The sequence below is a fragment of the Phocoena phocoena genome, chromosome X (assembly GCF_963924675.1).
Source record: "Phocoena phocoena chromosome X, mPhoPho1.1, whole genome shotgun sequence".
NCBI classification, from domain to species: Eukaryota; Metazoa; Chordata; class Mammalia; order Artiodactyla; family Phocoenidae; genus Phocoena; species Phocoena phocoena.
Window position 1 is genome coordinate 14393448 of NC_089240.1, and position 27238 is coordinate 14420685.

The following is a 27238-nucleotide window of genomic DNA, read 5'->3' on the forward strand; positions in this document are numbered from 1 at the left end:
CAGTCCCAGATCTCGGGATGTTAACACAATGCAGTTTTTCTGTTTTTAATCATATAAAGTCTAATCAACTTTTGGCTTGTGATGACAAGGAACCTGGTCTCATGCCCTCTTGCAGCTCTGCTATCCCCTGGGGCCTTGGAGTCCCTCCTGGGTTCCTTTGTATCTAGCCAGCAGAAGGGGAAAGAGAGAGCACGGTACGGAGGACTGGAAGTAGCACACCTCACCACCACCACCCACATTCCACTGGCCAGAACTCAATCACATGGCCACATCAAACTGCAAGGGAAGCTGGGAAATGTAGTCTGTGCCGCGGCAATAAGCTCTCTGGCACGGAAGATGCCCCTGTTCTGCTCTCCTTTGGGATTGGATTTGGCTCTGGGCAAGCCACGTGGCCAAATACATATCTCCATCTTTAAAACGGTCGTCATTCCACTTGCCCTCTCCTGTCTCAGGATTTGGAAAGGTATTGAGACATAAAAGGTTCCTAGAGGGACCATCTGGTCTAGCCTCTTTAGGCAAGGTCACTGTATCATCCCCCATGTTATAGATCACTTGCCCAATGTGACACAGCTAGTTTATGGCAGGGCTGCAGTTAGAATGTAGGTCTCCATCTCTTGGCTCAGTGCTCCTTCTGCCATGCTCGGTTCACTCTGCCCTCTTATGAAAAGTTATATGGGATATAGTTTCAGAAAGCTGATACACAGCCCCTAGATAGCCTTCATCTTGTATAGTCCCTAGAAACAGCTATTTGTGTTACTTAAGGTCCATGTGAGTTTTTGTTTTTTGGGGGTTTTTTGTTTTGTTTTGTTTTGTTTTGTTTTGTTTACTGTAGAACCACTTAGAGTTAGGCTCAGAAGAGCCAGGCACTGGTCTATGCCCTGTACATATATTATTAACTCACTTAATCCTCACAGTAACCCTGCGAGTGAGGGACTATTATTATCCCAACTTTATAGATAAGGATGCTGAGGCACAGAGAAGTAACGTAACTTGCCCAGGGTTTTACAGCTAACAAGTGACAGATCTGGGATTTGATCCCAGGTGATCTGGCTCCAGAATCCAGCCCTGGATCATCTTGCTACACTCCATCTCTGACCTGGTGGGCTCCGTGTGCAGCCCTCCCTAGCGTGTCCAATCAATGCTGACCCTGAATCTCAGGATTCAATATTCTGAGTTTCTTCTCTTAGTGAATGACCTTGGAGGTCCATGACAGGGAGCCATTTGTAAACTTACTGGGGCATGAATTTGAGCCCCCAGCATATGAAAATGATACACAGGATTAAGCTACATGGCTAGTGAGAGAGCCCAATCCCTGACCTCCGGCGCCGACAGCCTAGTGAGGATTAGTTTTCTCCTTAAAAATTTTTTGGTCTATTCATCACTGGGTAGGCGGTAACTATTAGGATGTAATAAAAATGTCGGTTTCCTTGTGAAAAGCGGCCATCAAATGAGGAAGGACTCTTCAGTTCAACCTTAAAAGGCAGTTGACTTGATAGGGGTGGGGCGAGGCCAGCATAGCCCTTTGACTCGAGGTAATTGCTAGTTAGGGTTGTTTTGTCTATCTGTTGTTGTGTACGAATCCATCCCAAAACTTAATGGCTTAAGAAACAACAGCCAATCGGCTGGTCCAAGATTCTGCAGTGTCGGACGCGCTCACTGGGCAGTTCTTGTGATAGTCTTGCCGGTGGCCAGTCAGTTGCTGTGTCACCTGGGGGCTAGGCTCCGCTGGGATGCTGGGTTGGCTGTGCTTCTGTCTCTTTCTGTGTAGTAGTCTCAGGGCCTGGTCCAAGTGGCCTTGCCAGAAGTCCAGAAGCTGGACTTCTTACCTAGTGGCTTAGGGTCCCCAAGAGCGCAATGGCAGAAGCTTCCAGGCCTTCTCAAGGCTGGGCCTGTGACTTGTTTTACCCACAGGATGACACAAGTCACAGGACCAGCCCAGACTCCAGGGCAGGGAATTAACCAAGGGCGTGAATACCAGGAGGGGTGGAAACAGACGACCTAGCACAGTGGTGAACTCTGAAGCTTCTGTATTTACAGATTCGAGCATTCCCAAAGGTCTCAGGAGAAGCTGACTGTACATGGAAATGTAGGTTAAATACATCTATTCCTTTTACTCCAGTGGAGAAAGACAGTTATATATGCCTGGTGCTTTCTCCGTCCCCAGACTAATGAACCACTTGTGACCATGGAAGCAGTGAGGCTGCACGTGTGACTGCCCAAAAGCAAAGGGAACTGAAGTGTGTGACTTCTGTTCTCTGGCCCCTTGCAGACTGTGTCTCGGAGCTATTGATTTTTTTTTAAAGTATCAGTACCCACCCTCAAGGCAGGAGCATGCCAGTTGGATCAGGGGACAAGACTATTTCTGATCTCCACCTCCTCTTTCCCAGCAAGTCACACATTCTGAGGTGACTTAGCACGCACAACAGGATGGAGAGCTGCTCTCCTGTACACATGGGCTCGTGGGTTCAATCTGTCAGGGTTCCATTTCGGATCATCTTCCCCAGGCCCTTGAGTCGCTGTAGCCAGTGGAGGTGCAGTGGCTACTTTGATGCACCACCTATATCCCCCTTCCTCATCAGGACTCAAGCGCTTGCTCCCCAAGCACTCATTCGTCAGAGCTGGGCACTGGTGGCTGACGCCTCACAGCCAAGTCCCTCTTTGGGAATTGTCCTTGAAGAGAGCCACCTTGCCCAAAGGTCACAGCCCTTCCCAGGTCAGCGCACATCCAACGACTGGTCACGCGGCAATTCAGGACAATTCTGCAGAGCTATCCCAGCTCCAGAGCTCCCCCAATGGGGCTGGCTGATCCTCTGTCGTGACGGTATCACAGCGCAACTTCTCTCTCTGCCCAGTCCTGCTTAATTCCCTCCAGAGGTCTTGACCTGAAGAGCATTTGCTAGTAAGCTTCCCACACACCACTGTCTATCTCAAAGTCTGCTTCCAGGAGACCTGACCCAAGATAGGAGGCTTGTAGACCACGTTACTTCCTGCTACGGACTGGGCCACTGTGAGCACACACAGAAGCAGGACACACAGCACGGGCCTTCCCCAAACTCTTCCAGTTGGGAAGAGATGACAAGTACTTAAGCAACAATATGAGAAAACGAGCAAACATAATGTAAGTCTGGTGCCTCAATGATTTCTTCCCCTCCTTGCTCTACCCCTCACAACTTGCCCCAAAGTTATGTTTTTTAGGGGATGGGTGATCCATGACATTGATTATATGGTTAACGATTGTGCCTAAGCGCTCTCCCACCTGATTATTCCTTCCTTTCGGCATGGCACCGGCAATCAAAATTTATCTTTCGAATTAAGGCTATAATTATATTTTGATAAAGATCTAGCAATTCAATGAGAATGAAATTCTGAGGGTTGCCAGGATACGGATGACTCTGGGTTATGGAGAAGGGTTTGCATGCAGAATACTAATAGGCGGTTCGGCACTCTTATCTAGACCTTTCCAATAGAGTCTGATAATGTAGGCCCGTCAAGTACTGTTTCTCTGCTATTATTCTAGGAGGATAAAAGCGATGAAAGATATAAGCAGGGTTTTATGAATGAAAAGGTGATTCATCAGATGTCTTTTGGTCTCTCGCACTAGAGTTAAGAAACAGAGTAATAATTATGTGGTGTCACCTCAAAAGGAGGTAGGAGACAAAAGCTTTCTCTTATTTCCTTGCCTCTTTTTATTGTAAATAAAAGCAAGATGTCTTAGACATTGGGTTATTGTTATGTGTTGGGAGACAGGGACCTGCGTTTGCAATGGTGTTCACTCCCGGAAAAATGGAAACAGTGGAATTACGTGTGGTGTCGTATTCTGGTTTTCCTTTACCTTTTATTTCTCTTTTACACTGTCTGATTATTACTCATTCACTGATTCGACAAATATGGAGTCCCAAGTATCGTGCGGGTCCTGCCGAGGGATCTAGGAAAGTTTAAAATGGATAACTGCATATGAAAATCATAACAGTACATTACAGTAGCACCCAACAGGGTTTTCTGGGGGTGGTGGAAGGAGTAATTTTAAAATTGAGATATAGTTTAACATACAGTTAAGTTGTGTACACATTTTAAGTGTTGAGTTCAATGAGCTGTGACATATACGTCTGTGCAACCACCTCCCAAAATAATATATAGTACAGTTCCATCACCCCCCAAATTTTAGTACCCCTTTCCAGTCTTCCACCCGCTTTGTCAACCGTTATTATGATTTCTGTCACATAGATTAGATTTGCCCGTTCAAGCACCACATGTAAATTGAATCGTACAGTATGATTTTTAAAAAATATCTGGGCTCTTTCATTCAGCGTAATACTTTTTGAAATTTACTCACATTGTTTTATGTATCAGTAGTTCATTCCTTTCGACTGCTGAGCCAGTAATCCATTGTAAGAATACAGCACAGTTTACCTATTTAGTTGAGCCGTATCCAGTTTGGGGCCGTTATGAATGAAAGCCGACAGGAATACTTTTGTACAAGTCTTCTTGTAGATTTACATTTTCATTTCTCTTGGGTAAATATCTAGGAGGGAAAATGCTTAGTCACAGGCTAAGTGTATGTTTAGTTTTATAAGAAACTGGCAGAGCTTCTTCCAAAATGGTTGTACCATTTTACACTCCCACCAGCAATGTGTCAGAGCTCTAGTTGCTCTGTATCCCCGCTAACGCTTGGTACGTCAGTAGTCGTTACAGTGGATATGAAATGGTATCTCATTGTGGTTTTAATTTGAATTTCTCTGCTGACAAATAACGTTGAGTGTCTTTTCACGAGCTTACTAGACATTCATATATCTACCTTCTCTTCTGAAATGTCATTATGCCTTCTCCTCATTTTTAATTGGGTTCTTTGTTTCTTTTATTATTGATTTGTAGTAGCTCTTTCTATACTCTGAATGAAAGTTCTGTGTCAAATATATGGATTGCAAATATTTATTCCCAGCCCGTGCCTTGCCAATTTATTTCTAAATGGCATTCTTTTGCTGAGCAGACATTTTAAAAATTTTGACAAAGTCCAGTTCATCAGTATTCTCTTGTGTGGCTAGTCCCTTTGAACCCTGTCAGAGAAATCTGCTTCCCTTAAGTTCATGAAGATTTTGTCATGTATTTTGTTCCAGAGATTTTACAGTTCTAGCTTTTGTGTTTAGGTCTGTGATCTTCATGTAATTACTTGTGTATGGAGTGAAGTAGGGGTCAAAATTAATTTTTTCCCATACGTATATTCATTTGTTCGAGAACCATCTGTAAAACAAACAAACAAAAAACCAAAAACCTTTCTTTTCCCCCACTGAATTTTAACGCCTTTTTCGAAAAATCAATCAGCTGTTTGTGTGTGGTTCTATTTCCGGACCCTTTGTTCTGCCCCACTGATCTGTACGTCTGCTCTCTTGCCAAAACCACCCTGTCTTGACCTCTGTAGATTTATACTAAGTCTTGAAATCGGGTGGCATAAATCCTCCCAATTTGTTCTTCTCTTTCAAGATTATTTTAGCTATTCTAGAACCTATGCATTTTCACATACATCTCAGAATCAGCCTGTCAATTTCTTTTCAAAATGCTGGGATTTTGATTGGCCATTGATTTGAATCGATAGATGCATCTGGGGAGAATAGACATCTTTAACAATGTTGTGTCTTCTAATCCCTGAATATAGTATAGCTTTTGATCACCTAGGCCTTCCATAATTTCTCTTAGGAATGTTTTGCAGTTTTTAGGGTAGAGGACACACAATCTTCTGTTAGACTTACATATTTGATAATATTGTAAATGGTATTCCTTTTTATTTAATTCTCCACGTTTTGATTACTAGTATATATATATATATATATATATATAGAGAGAGAGAGAGAGAGAGAGAGAGAGAGAGAAATACAATTGATTTTTTTAATATACTGACCAGTGACTTCTAATTTTACTCTTTAGTTCTAGCAGTTTTTGTAGATTTCATAGGGTTTTAAACCTACACAATCATTTTGCTGAAAATGACAGTATTTGCTACTTCCTTTCGTATCTTTGTGTCTTACTATACTGGTGAAAGTAGATGTTTTGATTTCTTCCCTATCTTAGAGAAAGCAGCCAATGTTTAACCATTAAATATGATGTTAGCTATAGATGTTTTAGAAGTGCCTTTCATCAGGTTTTGGTGTCAAGGTTATACAAACTTCATACAATGTATTGGGAAATGTTCTCCTCTATTTTCTGAAAGAATTTTTGTAAATCGGATTATTTCTTCCTAAAATGTTTTATGGAATTCACTGGTGAAGCCATCTGGGCCTGGAATTTCCTCTGTGGGAAAGGTTTTGATTTAGAATTCAATTTCTTTAGGACATATAGGACTATTTCTCTTCTCTCTCTCTGTCCCTTGCTAGTTTTTTTCCAAGGAATTGTCCGTTTCATCGAAGTTGCTGAATATATTAATACTATAGACTGGGGTAGACAGAAAGACCAAAGATATCACTTGAGGTGGGACTCTGAAGAGAGAAAGGGACTTAGGCAGACAAGGAGGGGAATTCTGAGGAAACAGTGGTGTGAGAAAAGACATGGGAGTGGGATCACCAATGGTGTGGGTTGCTGGACACGGATTATGCCAATCTGGTTGAAGGAGAAGAGGAAAATAATGTTAGAGAGATAGCTCAGAACTGGATCAATGCCAGATTAAAGAGTTTGGACCTTATGTGGGCAATGAAAGAAAGACCCCCCCCCGCCGCCCCGAATGATTTTCAGACGGGGGCATGACCTATAGAAATGGTACTTCAGGGAGATGGATTTGGGATGATGGGCTGGTAGGAAGGACAGAGTGGTGGTGAATGCAGTTTTTGGTTTTGTTTTGTTTTTTTTTTTTAGAACTGGCACAGTATGCAGGGGTGAGCACTGTCTAGAAAAAAGGATAAAGAATGAAACTAGGAAGAGAGTATAGTTGAAGTTTTCTAAAGGTAAAGGCCTCTGAATGTTTATTTCTCTGCACATAACACAATGTTATGCACCCTGTACACACTTATCACACTGTATTATTATCATTATCGTCTCTGCTCCCATCTCCATCTCCTCACCTAGATAGCCACCTCTTCTCCAGGGGAAGAACCCAAGGTATATTCATGCTAAAGTACTAGTGTCCAGCCATGTAGTAGGCACTTAATTAATATCAAGTGAACCAATGACATCTGAATGAGTGGATGAATGAATGAATAGGCAGAATAAAAGAGAATGTATTAGTCAGGATAGGCTACGCTATGCTATGCTAACAGACAAACCAACAAAGCTCAGTGCTTTAAGACAATAATAGTTCTGTTTCTTCCTCACACGCAGTCTGACGTAAGCCTAGAATGTGCAGTTCCCAAGCAGTGGAGGAAAAGAGAGAAGCAAGGCTCCTGGGAGGTTTTATAAGGACCAAGCCTTGAAGTGGTGTACATTAATTCTGCCTGTGTCCCGCTGGCTAGTAGCTGACACTCTGTCGTTCGGCCTCAGTCTGACTACGTAGGAAGCTGGAAACGTAGATGTACACATAGACATTTGGTAATCACTAAGGACAAGAAAGGGGGTGAAACGGAGCCCTAAAAACTATCCGTGATTGCTTCCAGCCTGAGAGAAACCGGAATCCTAGAGACGCTAGGGGACTTCCTGGGGACCACCCACACAGACCGCAGCCCAGTTGTGCCCACCTTTCAGGCCTTCATAGCTAACACCTCAGGGCTCGCTCACTGCTAACCAACTTTGAGACGCCAGCTCCTCCACCAGGAACTCTGAGCCAAATGAAGCACTCATAGACTCCCACACGTCGGTTACCTGGTAGCTCCCGCCAGAAGCACAAATGGAGAGAGTCGCGATGTGGGTCAGGGCAGGAGGTTTTGATGATGGACCTCCCAGGAGGCAGCAAAGCAGTCCTGCTCCGGGAGGCATCTGTGCTAAGCTCATGCCAGCTGCCTAAAAAGAACTGCACATCCCGTGTGATCTGGAGTCTCCTATTCAGGATCAAAGTAACTGCCTTGGCAGGGCCCAGAATGCATGGTGAGGGCACTGTGGCCACGGGAGTCGCTGCTGAGGTGTGTCCCGTGTAGCCAGAGGAATGAGGGGAGCGCCTCGGCCGCTGTGGGAGGGAAGCTTGCCTCCCTGGGCTGGGCTGTAGTTACTGTCTGGTTTTCAGAGTTGGTGTGAGGGTCAGAGATGATGACGGTCAAACAAATGGCCCGAAGTTCAGCAGATAATGGGTTCTCAGGAGAAGGTGTCCTTGACAATGATGATGGCGATGGAGCAGGAGAAGATGATCTGTCTCCCATCTTCTAAAAGAATTTGGGGGAGGGGGGCGCCACTGCAGGGAGCCTGCGGCTTTTCGCCTGGAGGCTGCCTCCCTAAGCAGGGCTGTGGACGGTCCAGCTTCCCTGCCCCAATCAGTGGTAGACGCATTTTATTTAAATGGCAGAACTCTCAGAAAAAGAGCCATCAGAGAAACGAGAAGTGAACCAACTGGAGGAAATAGTGAAAGAAAGGACTAAAGGAGATATCGTAACTATGAGATGAGGAAAGTGAGAAAGATGTTCTCTAATACCTCTTGCTTACCCCGCTTGGGGACCAAGCGTTCTCCCACGGCCAGAAAAATAACTGCCCCCAGGCAGAGGGCCTCAGGGGCTCACGGGGAGCAGCCTCCGCGTGCCCAGGTGAATGCCGCGGGGATGCTGGCAAGGCACCGAGCCCGTCTGCTACACCAGTCTTTAGTCCTTTACCCCACTTCTTTGCTTCCTCACAGAACATATACCACCTGATATCGTATCTATGTGTTTATCTGTCCCCTGTGTCTCCTACTAGACAGCAAGCTCCAGGAGGACAGAGACTTCATACCTCAGTGCCTCAGGGAGGGAGAGCACTCAGTGGATGCACAGTAATTATTTGTTGAGTGAGTGTTCAGAGAAAGATGGTAATTATTTGTTGAGTGAGTGTTCAGAGAAAGATGGCAAGTTGTTGTCGACATCACGATCATCGTCCGCACGTGAAAGCGGGAGAAGCAGGCCTGAAGTAAGTTGTAGGAACAAGGGTGAACGTTACTCAATGGCGGGCCATGCAGGTGCCTGACTAATACCTGTTGCGTGAGCATCGTTGGTGTGTGTGTGTGTGTGTGTGTGTGTGTGTGTTAGTGGATAAAGAGTGAAGATCAGAGAATGACAAGTCATTCCTTTCTTGGTTTGACTTTTCTCAGTACTCAATGATTTCATTCTTGTCATGGCCATAATAGCTACTACTTTGGCCCTGTACACCAAATGGAAGAAAAACCCCAACAAAAAAACCCCACCACCACCAGGACTTTCTTTACAGGCTGAAAAATGTAACATATCCAAAAAGGGCAGGCTAGTCTTGGTCTGTTAGTCTGTTAGAGACCCAGGCCCTCGCCCAGGACAAAAGGGAAAGGAGTGTGAAGGGGACAGAGAAAGGAAGTGGAGTAAGAGCGTGATGGAGACGTGCGGTCCAGGGAAGCAGGAGGCGAAGGGAGGGCCTAACGGTCTGGGAGTCCTAGCTAACAAGTAAATATTCAACTAGGATTTTCTCAATTGTTGAGATGAGCCTTTTGGGGTCTATCCAAATCAATACAAAAGCTCAAGTCCATATTTGTTACTAGAAAGGCCCTGACAGTCCTACAGTTCAGACCCTGAACGGCCTGCTCCGGGCCACTGGCTTGAATGCACCCCAGGAGGAGGGATCTTCTGGAGTCTGCTATCCCTGAAAAGGCAGTTTGCCTGGAAAGTCCCAGTAGATCCTGCCTTCTGTGGGTCTGCAGAAAACGCCACCACACAGGACACTGGTATTTCTGGAATGGGCTTTAGCCAGTAGCCAATACCTGAAGACCTGGGAGGGCACACTGGTAAGCTGACGCAGTGGTGAGAGAGATGGGAATCTGGACACCTCTGCATGTCACTTGTCCCAGGTGGCTATTGTTCTGGAAAGAACAAACCTTTACGCGTGGATAAAAGGTAAATAAATGTGCTCACCGAAGCTATTGCTTTGACAGCCTTTATAGAAAATTTGTTTTAAGAAAAGAGAACATTGGCTGAACCTCATTCTTAACTAAAAGGAGATCGCCACGTTTTGTTTAAGTACCACCTGCCTTCTCTCCACTCTCTTCACCTCTTCATGTAAACATCCTTGCCCTAATATCTAATTCCCTGCAGAAATGACAGAAGGGGGCCCCATGACAGCCCACTAAAAGGGGTCTGTCCCATGTCTACGCAGGACTGAATCTATACCTTTGATTGAATTCACTGGCAGCTTTCGGGAAACAGCCAGTTTAGAAGGTGGTCTATGGGTTGGGTAAGTGTAATGAAGTAATAAGTGCTTCTCATTTATTACTGGGAAGAGAAACGGACTAGCCAGCTGTTTCTTCAGTGGGGGAAATTCTGTCAGAAGTGCCTCTTTCTGAGGTCAGTCTGTTGTTAGATCAAAGCAAGGTGACCTACGTGTGACTTGGACGGTTGCTTGGGCTCAAAACAGGTCTCGGAGCTGGTGTCACTGACTCATGCCATTTGGTGTGCAGGTCAGTGGCATCTGTGTTTTAACCTCAATTCGTACTGCTGCGTGGGTCTGAGGCTGTAAAAGAAAAACAACCGTAAAAGAATTGCTTTACTCTTCAAGGTTATACAGTATAGCCTGTTCTTTTCCTGATCTTGCTCTTTTGCCATATCAGTCTGGCCTTGGTGTCTCTGACCAGCGAAGCTCTGCTTTGTGACACTCAAAGACAAGTTGCTATCTACCTGGAGCAGGAGGGCAGTGTGAAGGCGAGAGCCTGTGTGGGGCTGGGCGACTTGCTCTGAGGGCGCTGAGAAGGCACTGCCTTTCTCTCCAAGGCCAATACCCAGCTGCGCGTGCATTGCCTGGGTATTGGCCTTGGAGAGAGATCGAGCCCAGTATTTTGGCTGAGTGGGTGCTTGCAGCTTTCACTGGGTAGGTGACTTCGGGAGGCGTGTGTCAGGATAAAGAATGACTCTGCCTGGAGACTCCCAGGGATAATTTGGAGGTAGAGTTTGGGAAGAAAGAACAAAGGTGGGGAAAAGCCAGCACTTAGCAAAGCAGCAGGAAAGCAGAGTCCTACTTAGTGTGCCCTCCCGCACAATCCTCATTTCTTTGGACGCCCCAGAGCGACTCGGAATTCAGCCTGACTTCTATGCATTCGGTTTTCAAGGAAAAGCTTTTGTTAATGCTGACTGTAAACTGACGGGGCGGGGGGCGGCGGGGGGGGGGGGCTTTAAAGATGCTTCCTGAAGAACAAAAACTTGTGCAGATTACGTCCATAGCACATCAGTGTGTTTAACAACATTAAATAACCCTATTCGTTCCTTCAGCAAGCATTTACTGAGCACCTACTATGTGCCTGACTGTGCCTCGTGCTGAGATATAGACAAGAAGTACTCTTTTTGTCCTGAAAAAGTCAACAGTCTGACAGGGAGATAAGCAGCTATACCTGTGTAAGCAGTACTGTCATATTGACCAGGCCCCACCAATTCGGAAATGATCATAATTCGGGGAAGGACTGTATTTGTGGTAGTCTAGAAAACACGTCTTCTAAGCCCACTGAAAGAGAAAACGTCGATCATTCCCCTACCTAAAAGTACAAACGACTCAAAGGGCCATAAAAGCACCCATTGACAGGATGCAGCAGTGAAAGCGGAATCCCGCTTTAATGAGCAGATAAGATATCAAAGCACTCACCTTGGAAGGGCAGGCCTCTGACTGCACTGTTGCCATCTGAGTTGAGGGGGTGCGACCTACAGAAAGAAAAAGGGAACTAAGGGTACAAAGGTAAACAGTAATATGATAAGACCATGTCCTAGGCTGAGAATGGGTCAAATGAATAGCCATGGCAATGACACAGTGACTTCAGTGACTTAGTGTAACGTGAGCTGTCAAAACAAATAACCCCCACTGTTTCACTGGCTTGATAAAATTCAGGTTCATTCTTCACTTGCATAATGTCCAAAATGGGTTTTTCGTCACTGGTGGGTAGCTGCTCTCCGAGCCGGAGTTCAAGGATCCAGGCTCTTTTTTTATCTTGTGAAACTACCATCTTCAGTATATGGCTTCTAAGGTCTCAAGAACATGCAGGAAAACATGTGGGAGATTTTTACGAGCTATGCTGGAAGTGGTGCAGATCGCTTCTGCTCACGTGTCACTGCTAGACCTCAACACATGGCTACACCCAACTGTAAGGGAGGCTGGGAAATGTAGTCCAGCTGCGTGCCGAAAAAGAGGAGATGACTTTGGTAACGAGCTAGGCCAGACTGCCACACTCAGCTAGAGGAAGAGCTCATTCCTCTAGAGGTCAGCGCCACATGGACAGGCACCCTCTCTCTCTCCCTTACTTTGGCATCTCTGATGCCTAGTTGAGAATCTCAGGCCTTCCTGGTCATCTACTGTCATTTACTCCATGCCGTGCCTCCCAGTAGCCTTGCTCTCTCTCACCCCCGTGCTTTATTTCATCAGAGTGCCTATTATTACCCGATTAGATCCTTCCTTATCAGTCAGTTTTTTACTTCCTAGCCTTCCTCCTTCCTGGATGTGACCTCCACGAGGGCAAGGACTGTGTCTGTCATGTCCACCACTGGCAGTGCCTGGCACACGGCAAGTCCTTAATCACTCACTGCTCAATAAATGAATGAACCTATTGGGCCCTGGGGTCCATGAATCTTGAATGGATTCATGGAGAAGGTACAACTTGAGCTGGGCAGTGAGTAGAATTTATAAAAGAAAGAAAGGTAGATTAAAGGAGAGAGAAAGGGCCACAAAGATGTATAGCCTGAATCATTTATGGAGTTGAATCACATCCATTCAACCAAAATACTTGAGCTCCTATAACATACAGGTCCATATTCTAGACCCGTTGCTTAGGTGGAAGATGCAAAAAATAAACAAGGAAGCCCATCTCTATCCTTAAACAAACAGCTTGTCTTGAGCTCTGCTGTGGGGCACCTACGACACTCCCCGTCATATAGCAGGTTCCTCAACCCGGCCAGCAGGGCTCTCCACTGAATGACTTCAGTCTTCCTTTCCAGGATGACCGTGGCCTTCCCGCACAGATATCTGCTCCTGTGTGGGGCAGTGGTGTGGGTTAGAAAGCCGGGTAGCAAGGCAGAAAGGGGTATGGGGCTTCGGACTCAGATGTACTCACCTTGAGTCCTGGCTCTCCCATTTATAACCTCTGGGGCCTTGGGCAAGTTCTTAACCTCTCTGTGCCTATTCAGCAAATTAGAGATAATCAAATGTGTTTCCTGGGTTTACTGTGGGAACCAAATGATATTATCCAGAGCCTATCTCGGAGTCTGGTCCCTGCACATCATGCTCACTAAGTAGTGTTGTCTTCCTTCCTGGCAGCCCCTAACCTGCCCCCTTTGCTTCACACAATCCCTGGTCCAGCGGCAGTAAACTCCTCCTGGGACCTGCACTGACACTCTTTCCAACCTTCATACTGGGTTGCCTCATAGGAAATCGCCAATATTCAGACGTTTCTTACCTCAAAATGGAAATTTCATACGGTTCTCTTCCAGCGTTTTCCAACCTCCCTGCTAATTCTATCAACCCTGACTCCACTTCAAGTACTACCTCTTCCCTGTACCCCTTCCCGAACCAGAGAGCGTTTCTCTTAGACCTGTATGGCACTCTGTACCGTTCGCAGGGGGCACACTTGGTCCCACTGGGCTCATCATCTAATCTGTCTAATGTGGCTACCAGGTTAGACATTCCTGAGGGCACTGATGGCATCTCCTTCTCTTTAAAGTACACCTGCACAGTATGTACCTTGAACTTAATAAGAGGTTACACATTCCGTTTCCCAGACCCAAATGTGATTAGACAGGGACTCCGGTACGCTCGGCAGGACTGGGGTCAAGATCTACTGGTGAGCCTCTGAACTGTGCCAGCCAGCGCTGGGGCCCAAGTCCCTTGTCCTCTAATGCGACCCTCTAGAACCAGCTGCCTGCTATAGCTTTTTTCTCTCTTTTCCTCTCACTCTACCTGCCTCCTTAGCAAATCAACCTGAGAAGAGAAACATGACAAATGCCTGAAACCTGGGAGGGAGAAGTAGGGGGGTCATTTATCTCTTTCGAAAGATTGCTGAGTTCTTGGATTCTCATTTGCTTATTTAAGGGCTATACAGTTGAACCAGATGAAATCAACAATATTTCTAACCATTTTGACCTACAAAAATATCCATTTCATATGGTACAGCCTAGTGTCTTGGTATTTGGACTCATTTACAGACATTCATAGGTGACGTAGTCTGATCGCTGTGTGTGGTCCACTCACCCACATCCTTGGAGAGATTCCCTAGGACAGGCTACTCAGCTTCTGATGGGCCCACGGCCTTCCGTAGATTCTGCCATTGCTTATGGAGTTTCCATCAGAGGCTCTGGATTCAAAAATGGCTAGTTCATTTCCCTCTTCCCTGCAGGTACCAACATACGTGTTTGATCTCTGGGCTAAATGTCAAGACCTCCAGGCTTGAGTTTTCAAGTCTTCTGGAGATTAAAGGCTCTCCTCATCACTACGTGGGCTTCTCTGCGCTGGTACTCAACAAAGCCAGTCCAGCCCCTCCGAGGGCCAGTGGCAGAACATCCCAGAGGCAAGGAGGGAAGGGAAGGAACTCCTAGTTTTCTAAATATGGCAACACACGGGGCAGATGAGCGTGAAGGACAAGAGGGCTCGTATGTTTTTCTCAAGTAAGCCGTAAATTAAAAATGCAGAAGCTGTAGACGGATTTTTAGTAATTTACGAACTACATCCACCTGAATGGGGCAGTCGGGAGCCTCTCTTGTTTCTCTCATTTCACGCACCCAAAGGAATATACAGAACCTTAACAATTATTGGATTCAACACCTTCAATCATTTCATGTGACTTTTAAACAGAGTACTTCTTACTGTCCACCTCTAGTAGAAAATATCCTAAAGACAAAAAGCAAAACAAAAAGGTATCTAAAACTGAATTCAGTTGTCTTATTGTAGTCATTTTGAGACTACTCAAGTAAGAAATTATGCCACTGTCGTTAAGAATCAAGATTTTCAGCCTAAGAGAAAAGAGATCAATTATAAAATCAAGAAAGTTAGACTGAAACCCGTAATCTTAAGATTTGAATTGGAAATAGCGGTTTCAACACATGATTTATCTTCACCTTCGAAAACTCACCTATTTTCTAGTCTTGTCTATCGAAGAAGCTTAGAGTCAACGACAACCCAGCAACGATGAATACCCCTGGCGTGCAGAATGCGGTCCCTAAAGCCTGTTCCCTCCGAGAAGAGCCAGGACTTCTTGGGGAAAGGGCTGATTCCAGGTCTGGGGCAGCAAGTATGCAAGAGGAACCTGGGCTACCATATCATGCCTAAAACTCCAGAGTTGGAAAGAGACTGTAGGAGGTCCAGTGACCTGCCCAGTGCCACACAGGAGGCAGGACCCTGGGCATAGCCAGAGCCCCTAGTCCATGCCTCTACAGAAGGCAGCCTCCCCTCAGCCAGGCCTCCAGGCCGTGGCCCTCCCAGCTAATGTTCCAACCAGGATCCAGAGTTGTGTGACCAGGGGTTTTTCACTGCCACTCTTGGGGGATTTTTGACAACAAATCCACGTTAAGCTACTTTGGCACTGGAGAACTTTAACAATTAGCCAGGAGAGCAATCAAGACCTCCCCAGTCTGAAGTGCAAACGCTTGTCCTCTAAGGGCCACACTCCTAAAACCCCCAAGACTATTAGTGCTCTGTCCACATTCCCCCACCCTTATTACTTCAGTGCACAGCAGCCTGACTTACAGCTCCCACGCCCTGCATTCCTTCTCTGACTAAGGAGCCTGCTTTTCTGGAAGTACCAGGGAAATACTGTTCTGGCACCTAGGCAGCCTTCAACCAATGATTGATAGGAAGTGGTAGATAAATATCCCAACTCCCTCGCCTCTAAGGGGTGTGTTCTGCACTAGCTCCCCCAAGGGGATCCAGCCCCAGTTACCTACCATGATAACATGCTTATACGTACACCCTTTATTGGCTTCCTTCCCTTCCCTTCCTCACTTCCCTCCTCCCCCTACTGGTAGCTTCTTAGTATCACCTCCCGAACCTTTGCCTCAATGCCTGTCCTGGGGAACCATTCTCTGAGCCTGTCCTCCCGGGGGCAGATCGAGAAAGAGCCATTGTCCATGAAGAGTGGGCCTCCTTCAGTATTGCTGCAGACTCGGCTAGACTCAGGCTGAGCCAAAAGACCACACATCTTTTCTGACTCCAGATTCAATATATCATGTGTTAACTATGTGTGGCTTTTATTGAGAGCACCCAACTCATTATAAACGTCTTGGCTTTGGGAGTGGAAAGGTCCTTGGAAAAGAATTCCTTTTGGCTTCCTTTTGGCTTGCAGGCTCATATATTTATTCCTTCTTTGTTGGCCCAATAAAGGGCATCACTTCTCCGCCTATGAAGCTACTAATTAGCAAGTAAGTAATTCTAAGTGCAGTGCACTGGAGGTGGTATGTGGGACCTTTTGTAAGTATTTTTAAAATTTCCATCCTTGCTGATGATCTCTAAGTAAATTTTAAGAGACTAACTAACCTCTACGTAGGAGAAGAGACTTATTAGCATGTGTAACTGGATGTCATGTGCTAATTACCTTACCGCTTCACGATTTAACCAAGCCAAGGGCATCTGTCCAAGAGGACCAGAGAGTCTCTGGGCACCATAATGGAAACGGAAAGAACCCTTCCCTCTTACATCCAGTGGCTGTATGCAGTGTCTCCTGAATAGAAAGGTGATTTTCACATGCTTTTTCTGATCTCCCTCTCCCACTCCAGCTCCACGTTCTTCCCTGGAATGTCAAAGGTACCTGTGTTCATAACAGCACATCTGTAGTTTGAGCAGGAATGAAGGGACTTTAGAACACTACATTCATCTTTGTGGGTAGAGTGCCTTCCTTCCTCTCCATCTTCCTGCTTTCAAGGAACCAAGGACACCGAAAGCTGATACTCATGTCCTCCCTGTAACCAGCCTCTCCTGGTTCTCTGCAAATAATGAAAATAGCTTTGTGACAATTCACCCTTTTCTGAATCTTTGAAGTATTCCTTAGCGATCCATCTGGCTCTCCTGAAAGATCAGATTCCTTGTTTCTGATGGGTATTATCTTTTCTATACGTTAACTTGTTTGCGAACAAACATGTAAGACTGCCAGTGTCTCTTTAAGGCAAGGGTGGAGCCAGGCTCCCACTCTGATTTAAGCTCAGGCATGCAAGTCTTGAAAGCTGGCACCAAGGTGTCATGACTTGGTGGTGGACTGGTCATTTTCAGCCCAGGTTTGCTGGAAAGCAGGCGTTTTACCACTGTCCGAGAACATCACGGCCCCCCTGGTAAAGCTAACCTTGGGGTTGATCTAATTGTTAGACCGCGCTATTGAGATGGTTTTTGTAGAGCAAAACAGTTGAGTGTCACTAATTTAATATTGTTCAATCTAATACCTACCCTGTTGCCTCAGCATCTATAAACCAGTGGTTTAGTCCATGTGTGGGAGCATCGGCAGCCCCGGGAAACTTGTTCTTTGCTCCCCGGGCCGAAGCGTTTCTGGCGTCCCGAAATGAAAACAGCTAGTTTCTTAGATGACAGGTGAAAAGCGTGTGTTGTGAGTTTCGGGTTTTGTTTTCGGAAGGACAACCCGATAGATGTGACAGATAGCAAATAAGCACTGAGAGAGACGAAGGGCGCAGCGGCCAGGCTGAACGTTGCCAAGGGAAGTGCGCGTGGACCCGGGGTCAGGAGACCTAAGCTTTGTTTTTGCCTCTGCCAAAAATCAACTCTGTGATCTTGGGTCATATCTTTGAACCTTGATTTCCTCCTCAGTACCTGCGAGGGGTGGCCTAAACATCAGCTCTCAGTGTGTTGACTGCTGCCCAGAGCAAGAAATACATGTTTACATCACTCCCCGGCATGCACACGTATGTGACAGAACCAAGAGCGTCACGAAACAGTACTACATGAGGTGCACTGTGGTATTTTCTATTCTACTCTCTTCTATTTCATTGTTTAAAAAATGCTCGTCTTGATCTGCTGAACGGATTTCACAATCCACTAAAGGGTCACGCCCTGTGGCTTGAAAAAACACAGAACGCCATAATTTCCGAGGTCTCTTCAGTAGTAGAATCCAGTGACTCTGCTAGATGCCTAAAGGAATTTTCTGAAAACAATAGCCGAGCTGTGACAGATGGCTACGTGCTTGCATTCTGGAGGAAGTGCGTGGTGTAGAACATGGCAGCAGAGTGACCCAAAGATAAACAGGAGAATTATAAATCGTTTCCCAGGAGAACGTATAGTACTGCAGCTCTGACAGTGACTCAGAGAATTAGGATCTCTAAGTCATTACACTGAACGCTGCCCAAGTCAACTGGTATCAGAGACCGGGGACATCCAACCTGTCAGAGAGGTCACAGGCTCCCTGGTTGTAGGCAGCTTTCTTTTCAGTTTCCAGATTGTAAGATACCCACCCCCCCCCACCCCCCCCCGCCGACCCTCCACCAAGAGAGTGATCTCTAGTAGCCTCATTTTTGTTTACACTTGACTCACCATGAAGACGGGAAAATAAAGAAAACAGGGAGTTGGAGAGCTCCAGACTTCCGTCTTTTGAACTTGGACCCCAATCCTGGCTTCTTCATCTTCTTCTGTTCCCACCGCAGGAAGGGGAACTAATATTTAGTAAGCAAGGGACATGTCAAGGACTTCATCATCTCCCTGGATCCTACGAACCATTCTGTGAAGGCTCTAGGATCCCCACTTACAGAGGCCCAGAGATTTCAGGCCCTTGTTCTGGATCCACTGCTGCTGTGCTGAATCAGCACCGTTCCATCCCAGAGGCCAGGCTCTTTCCCCCAGTGCATCCTGCCATAGCTTGAATACAGAGTCTTTCTGGGGGGGCTGATGCAACCTCATTTAATTTCGGTGACTGGTAGAAAGCAGAGGCATGAACAGAGCAGACAGGACTCTGTCAGACAGCAGGAAGGCCAAACCCTGATTTGTAAAGATGGGGAACTTGAATCCTGGGAACGTTCAGTGACTTGCCCAAGGGCACAGAACTGCGAGTAGAACCCAGGCTTCTGGTGGCCTTTCCACAGGATGTCGAACATTGAAACAACAGCAGCAATAATTAAACAGTACTCCTAGTGTGAAGCATCATTTCGTTTTAGAAGTTAGAGAAACACTTACATGGGAAAAATCGCTCTGGCTCCTCTTCGCGCGTAAATAAATACACAGCCACGTTCTCCTATTCTGTGGGTGCTGGAACTTGGCAGGAAGCCTAGGTTTTTCCGATGCTGAGGGGTCCATGGTGGATGCTTTGTCCACAGTGGGGAACAAGTCTGAATTACTGTGGTTCTGCGGAAAAGGAAGCCCAGCAGGGGCAGACTGTGGGCACCTGGCTCTGGCGCTGGGTTGTTCAACAGGTAGCAGGAGCCTTGGTGCTCCCTACCCTGCTCCCTCCTCCACACTGCCAAGCAGAGTTGGCGGGGGGATGAATAGTTTCGAGTGGAGAAAGCCCCTCCCTTGCTCCCTAACGGATCTGGGAAGTCAGGCAGTAGCACCAGAGACGCTGAGATTTCCATTTTGCTTACCAAGCTGGTGACTGCTGAGGATCGGCTGCAGCCTAGCAGGGACCCAGAGAGCAAACCGCCGACGTATCTGCGATGCAATTTCAGATGCTCATTAATACAGTGATGTGCTAAACGTGTTCCTTGCTGCTTCCTGTCAGAAGGCATCGGGATGGACGGTTTGTGTTCCCAGCAAGAAAGCGGTGTGATGGGGGTGGGTGTGATGGGTGGAAGGGTGGGAAGGAAGGTTAGCGAGGTACATGTGGGTAGTTAGTCCTGTGGACACTCTAAGAACATTTTAAAAAAATCCCTTCCCCCCCCCCCCGAAGGGGTAGAAATTCCGTGTCTGCGTCGCTCTGCACATTTTTCTGAAATTTTCACGACATGTAACATTCAGACTTTGATTTCAGCTGTCACCTTCCCCTTATAAATTCTTGAGAGCCTGGGAGAAGGAAGAAGGAGTAGCTTGCGGAGAGAGCCAGCGGCAGGTATGGGGACTCGGGGTAGAGGGGCCTTCTAGGAAGAGAGGCCAAGAATAAGCATTTTGCACTCCTCTAAGGGCAGTCAAGCTTTAAGGGAGTGATAAGCTCATGAGGCCAGGAAAGGCAGTACTGAACAAGTACCAACCCTAGACCGGGGGCTGGAGAGGCATGGCGCAAGGTTGTATTCGCCCCTGATTTTTACCCCCTCCCGACAATTCCTAAAGCCGAGCCTCCACCCGTCCGTAGAAGTGAACCTGGGGACTTCCCTGGTGGTCCAGTGGCTAAGAATCTGCGCTCCCAATGCAGGAGACCTGGGTTCGATCCCTCGTCAGGGAACTGGATCCCGCACGCGCATGCCGCAACTAAGAGCCGGCACAGCCTAAATAAATACATACGTACATACGTACTTAAAGAAAAAAAAAAAGAAAGAAATGACCCTGGCCTTTCCAAGAGAGGGGCAGATGCCAATCTTCCTCAGTTTCCAAGTCAGCTCATTTCAGATGAACCCAGTGACCACATCCATGCTGTCAGTACATCACTACGAGTCAAGGTCTAGACAATCCCATTATCTTCAGAGTTCGACAGGGGGATCAGCTAAGTTCAGTCTAGAAAGACTTTTCACTGCCCTGTGGATGTTTCCTGCAATGGCATTTTCTTTCAGCAGTTTGGTTTTATGGTATCTGTTTGTAGTGCTGTTTGTATTTCTGGAATATGACATATCTCCTGGGCACTTTGTGAAAGAGTCACTCACTTCTTGGTTACACCTAATGCTATGGGTGACTGACAGAGTAGCAGTTATGAATCCTTTACTTCTTTCTTTTTTTGAGAAGCACTAGATACTTTTCACGTGGCAGACAGCCACTTCACATCCCCCTCCCCCAATCAGCCTTAGTTTAGGCAAATTTATCTCAATATCGGTTTGGGGAAAAACAGCAGCTTGGAAGCCAGAGATGGTTTCTAATCCCAGATCTTCTACATGCCAGGTGTGTGACTTTGCACATTTACTCACTTTCTCTGGGCTTCTGTTTCCTCATTGGTAAAATGGGAGCACTGCTTTAATCTCTGGGTGGTGTGAAGGTACCATGAGTATAACGCACCTGGCGCAGTGCTTGGCATACGGCTGGAGCTCCCTGCAAGAGCCTACAGTCTTGGACAGGAAAACTGGTAACATGCACATAACCTTTTTCCTGTGTAGGGGATAAAAACGAGACATATATAGCCCTATTTCCCACTGTAACCTGTGCCATTATCTGCCCCTTCCCTGGGAGGAGTGACAGAGGAAGGAGAGGACAAATACCAGGCAAGGCAAGAAACTGGCTGTAGGGAAGCAGATGAAATAGTGGGAGGGTGTGTTCCTTTTCTAATATCGTACAACATATTGCCACAAACGTAGCAGCTTAAAACAGCGCCCACTTACGATCTTGAAATTTCTGTGGCTCAGGAATCTGGGCACGGGGTTAACTGGGTCTTTTGCTCAGGGTCCCCTTGGCTTGCCATCAAAGTTTTGGTTGGGGCTGAGTTCTCATCTGAGGCTCAGGGGCCTCTGGGTTGTCGGCAGAATTCAGTTCCTTGAGGTTTGTAGGACCGAGGCCCTCAGCTCCTAGAGGCCCCATTACTTGCCACCTGGCCTTCCCTACAATGTGGCAGTTTGCTTTTTCAAGGCCAACAGGAGAGTATCACTGCTTCTGCTTGTCTTTTTTTTTTTTTTTAAGGGCTCACCTGATTAGACCAGATACACCACACTAGTTATCCCCCTTTTGATCAACTCAAAGTCAGTTGAAGAGGGATCTTAAAATCCCATAATTCACAGATTCCACCTACACTCAAGGGGAGGGGACTATACAGGTTATGTACACGAGAAGGCAGGAATGAATCTTGGGGGCTACCCCAAGAATTCTGCCTACCGGACAGTTCCCTGGATATACCCAAATAAGCTGAGGAGAGACCTTCTTGCTTCTCATTGTATTATTTTTATGAGACCAAACGTTAAGTAAGAGAACTAAACCTACTACCTTGCATGGCTCAGCCAGGGTGAAATTGTTAAGTAGGGAAGAAAAGGGGGCAGGGTGAACCTGAAGATGTGGGACAACCTTGCACTGGCAGTGGCGCAGCGAGCTTATGAGTGAGTGGATTCAACTTTTGTTGAACTGTTACTTAGGAAAAGGAATCGACTTTTTAAAGAAGGAAAATGGGATAGTTTTCCCTAGAAGAGCTCCATTAGTGCCTGTCTGCCTGCCTCTGGTGGACACACAGTACTAGGTAATGAATGCTCTGTAACCAAAGGACAAAACTGAAAGCAAAAGCTGTTCCCCACACAAAGATGGAGGGGCCACGGCCACTCAACCTCGTTTCTGAGGGGCTATCAAAATATAAGACCCTGAGCGTCTGGTCTGTGGTGCTGAGGGAATGAGGGGCTATAAGGCTCTCTGGTCTACCCCCAAGTCACCTGGGTCCAGCCCCAAATCCTGGCTTCTGCCTTCCCGCTGAAAGGATGAGCCTGGGAGAGGAGGTGCTCAGAAGTCCCTCTACTTCAGGGACTTCCTGCCTCTTCTTTCCACCAGGCAAGCTTTCTGCTCTGTCCCTTCTCCCAGCTGTCACTAGCACATGAATTCACAGCCATCTCCGCTGAGTTTGGTAATGACCTCTGTCCTGTTGGGTGGGAGCTGACCTCTGCATCCAGGGAGAGGCTGACTTTTCAATCAGTCCTGGTCACTGAACCAGAGCATTCCTCTGAGGGGGGCTAAATAAAGGCTCTGTCTTCAGCACTTCCCCCTACTCTACACATGAGAGAAGGAGAGCTCTGATCCAGATGTGGCCCACCCTTTCTACCCCGAGGCCTCCCACACCTCATCTCAATGACCCCTGACTGGTTCACCAAGCACTTATGGTTTCCAATGACAGGGTTGAGGTTATAGAGTAACGCAAGAAAGAAAAGTTGCTGCCTTTATTCTTGGCCCCATAGAACCTTCCCCTAAAAATACTCTTCCCCTACCCAGGAAGATAATCCTGTGATCTCTAACCCTCGGGCTTGAAGTCCTCTCGGAGATAAAACACCAAGTGAGAATAAATCTAGGTCAAAGGGAGTCATCTGCTCTGTAGCTGAGGGTGCAAGAATATGATAGATAGTACACTCTGGTTACGGTGGTACAATACAATAGCTACCTGTGGCTATTTAAACTTAAGTTAAATAAAATTAAAGGTACTTGGTAGCCAGTGTGGCTAGTGGTTACCACATTGGACTGTACAGCTAATACAGCATTTCATCATCACAGAATTCTATTTGACGGCACTGTTTCAGAGGCATAGATAGCATTGTCCCTTTGACCCTGTCCATGTGATGTTTCTTTAGCATCTCTGGAAATATGTCCTTGTTTCTACCGGTGGTCCTTGTGGTTAGGATGTATTATTCTAGGGGGGGGAAAAACACTGCTAAAGACTGCTTAAGAAAACAAAAACAAAAACAACTGCTGTAAATGCAGTGCCGGGGGAGGGGGGGACTAATATCAAAAGGCTGCGTTTTCCCAATTTTCTTTCTTCTATTCCCGCCCGCCCCTTCTACAAAAGTATCTTCCCTTCTTTTACGTTTGCCTTCCTGCTTTATCTGTAGAGTGTCATGTTTTATGTAAGGCTTCCCAGACAAAGTGAAATGCTAGACCAGATTTCAAAAACAAAAGGATCGGACAGGAACCAAAAGTTTGTTTGCGGCACAGGAATAAACAGTGGGACAGAATGCGCCCAAATCACACCCTGGGAAGAAAAGGAAAAGCAGAAGGAGAGGACGAGACTTGGGAGATGCAGGGTAGGTCTTGTCCAGATAGTAGGTCTGGAGGGTAAAGCAGACTGGGGCATCTCGCCATTCCTGAGGCTGGCAGGCTGCCCAGGTGCTCAGGAGCTCCTCTGTGCAGTAACTTCCTAATCAGACTCTTCCTGCTTAGGAACAGTGCCTTCCATAAGAATTGATCTTTGACTCACGGGTGACCTCCGTCTTAGGCTCAGTGTGTGCATGAAGAAGACATAATAGGTTAAATGCTGTGTTTGCGGGAAGGAGGCCTTCTTCCTTGAGCTCTTGGAGGAGTCGCAAGGACCGTGTCCCTCTCCTCGCCAGCACTGTCTGGTTTCCCTCCCTTAACACCAGTCACCCCTTAATGGGTTCTTTAATGCCTGTGCTCTCCCTGGGCAAAACTAGGGAAGCTAAGCAATGCTTTGAAAGAAGGCAGACAGTGGAGATGGCAAGTAGAAGGCAGGATAATGCTCAATAGTGAGGGTCGGGGGCCGGGGGGGTCACAGGAGACAGAAAGCAGGGCAAGGGAGGGGCAAAGTTCAAGTGGGCATCAGGAGCAGGTGTGCAGAACTATAGTTCTGAGGGCCTGCGGCCAGAAGACTGGAGCTGGGGCAAGCTTTTCCGCTCACTCCTGAGGCTCTTCTCTGCCTTCTTGGAAGGCAGGCCCTCACCCCACCCTGAAGCATGGCTGGCCAGGGGCTTGTCCAGGTTCACGAACAACCGTGTCAGACAGTGAGAAGTGAGGGTGTAGAGAGGAAACTGGCTGGTCGCAGACAGATGGTTGGTGTCCCGGGGTCTCCCACCCCTTGGCTTGGGGGCCCTATCTGTATCTATCCTATCTGTATCGTAAACTTCAGACCTTCCTCCAGCCGTAAGCAAGCTCCTCTTGTGAATGCAGCAGTCTGGATTTCTGCTCCACTCCACCCAGACTCCACCCCTGTCCCGCCCCAGGGTCTGCCAAATGCACAACTGAAAGCTTCGGATGGATAATGCCCTGTTTTCCTCTTTTGTCTTGCAGCTGTCTCCAACCTGGACATCGAGAGCAAGCTGAGCGTGTACTACCGTGCACCGTGGCACCAGCAGAGAAACATCTTCCTCCCGGCCACCAGGCCGCCCTGCGTGGAGGAGCTGCACCGCCACGCCCGGCAGAGCCTGCAAGCCCTGCGCAGAGGTGACTGATCTCGGGCTTGTGGGCATTTCGGGGAGAGAACTTGGAGCTCGTACCATCAAGGGGTTGTTTTCTGTCCCCTCGGTCCCGATACCTCCCCTTGTTAATAGCGAGTACTTTGAAATGCTCCCGTTTTCTACCCTGAAGTGAAATTCATGGGTAATATAACCTGCCTATTGATGTAACTAAAAATAGCATTATGGCCTGAATATGATAATAAAGAGAACTTAAAAGGAAAATTATTTATAATAATGATATTTGCAATATGCAAATGCCCAGGCACAGCTGCAGTAGAAGACATAATGAAGAAGTCAGATGTTTGTGCCTATCAAAAGTAGGTTTGGATTAAGTAAAGACAGAGGTCGTTCTGAACACAAAGCACAGAGAAATGAAAGAGTCAGGGGGCAGGAGGACACAACCATAGAAACTGGTGCATTCAGCACATATTATACGTGAGCAAAAAAAAAAAAAAAAACCCTCTGGATTTTAATTAAAAGAGAATTAGTTTTGACTCAGAAGTAGGTTCTAGGCTTTTCCCTTACAAGAAATTCTGGCGGGCTATCTGTGGGACCTGGGGCACTGTTTCAGTGTTCAGGACTGTACTACGCGTTGTAGGATGGCTGTCATCCTTGGCTCCAGCCCAATCATCTAACAACCAACCAGAACCTTCCCCAGGGGGTTTCTTCTGCTGCTGTTGAGAACCAGTGATCTGGTCCATTCTGCAGCAGAGCAGAGGTCTGGTCCATTCTGCAGCAGAGCAGAGGCCCTACAGAGGTCAGGACACTTGCTGAGGGTCACATGCAGCAGGTTAGGTACAGTGCCAGGACCCAGACCCCGCCCCCACCCCCGCCAGCCAGAGCTCTTTTCCTCCGCACCATACACTGTGTCCTAGGGAAATAAATAGTTCTAGTTCTCTCACAGTCCCGAGAAAGCCGGAGATAGGCACACAGCATTCAAGGTAGAAGATACAGCCTCCTCTTCCACTGGTTACTTTTCAGTGCCTTAAAGCCACTCTAATTAGGACAAGGAGATTAAAAACTGGCATCATCCTTTTCAGAGCCCCCTCCCTTGGTGTCAGAAGTCGGCATGCCAGCTTTTTTGGCCTTTAGATTTTTGCTATGGAGACACATGGGGTCTGTACATTCAGTGTCTTTGTTCCAAATTCCCTATGCTCCTTTAAGGAATGGTATTTTGCGGGAGTATTAAAATTCAAATAAAATATTTTTATGTCACTATCAAGATGATGGAGAAATAAAACGACAAATGTTGTTTTCAGCTTTTTTCTTCCTCACGTGTATGACTCCTCCCTTTTGCCCATCCCTTGTCTTTTTTTCCTTTTAATGAAAGAGCTAACCTACTAATACCCCTAATGCAACTGTTTCTAAAAATTCCCCTTGGTTATTAGTAGCAGATACTGTGACCCTTATAATGAAGGGTGACAGTATCCTCTCAACCTATCGCTGGCATTCTTACTATTCACTTCAATTTTATAGTTGGCTGAAAAGTTCTTTACCAAATTTTTAGTGCCAGCCACCTTCCAGAAAGCTCCGTTAACACTCTTACTGTTCCTCTGCAGCCTGGATTAGGCGCCCGTGCCATAATCGCCTGTGCATCGCCCCACTGTGCTGCGTATAAGCTTACAGCCTAATTAACCACTTACGGGCTTGTCTTCTACCATTAGTCCATGAGCAACTCAAGGACAAGGATGATATCTTATAAATTTTTTTTTTACCTTTTTCTTTTCTTTTTTTTCTTTTCTTTTTTTTTTTTTTTGGCCACACCACGCGGCTTGTGGGATCTTAGTTCCCTGACCAGGGATTGAACCCCGGCCCTCGGCAGTGAGAGCACAGAGTCCTAACCACTGGACCGCCAGGGAATTCCCATAAATTATTTTTATTCAAAGCATTCAGCATGACCCTGACATAATAGTAGGTCCTCAATGAATGTCTGTGCAACTGAATCAAATTCTGCAGAAAACTGGTCGAGTACTGAGGGCAGAGAATGACGACAGAGGAATCTAATCATTCTCACTAAATACTTTCTCTGATCCCATCATTAGAGAGCTTGAGTAACGTTAGCCCTTTAGACATAATTATTTTTATCCCTTTATTATTATTCATAAGTCATCTCTGATTAGATTTTTCCAGATTCAACCAGATAACATTAAGCTGCTCGTAAGCTATCACGTTGCACTGTGTTGTCAGCTTTGGACTTAACAGCAGAACTAAGGAACAGCAAGCGCCAA

The 27238-nt window shown here is 46.6% G+C and overlaps 1 protein-coding gene across 2 annotated transcripts in view; it reads left to right on the forward strand.

The window, feature by feature from the left end:
• The window catches only part of NHS (NHS actin remodeling regulator), a 343808-nt gene that overhangs the window by 258596 nt on the left and 57974 nt on the right, over positions 1-27238 (forward strand). For both annotated transcript variants that reach the window (XM_065900995.1, XM_065900994.1), the window contains exon 2: positions 24844-24996. In XM_065900995.1, coding sequence (XP_065757067.1) covers positions 24844-24996 — 153 coding nt within the window. The remainder of the gene's footprint in view (positions 1-24843; positions 24997-27238) is intronic.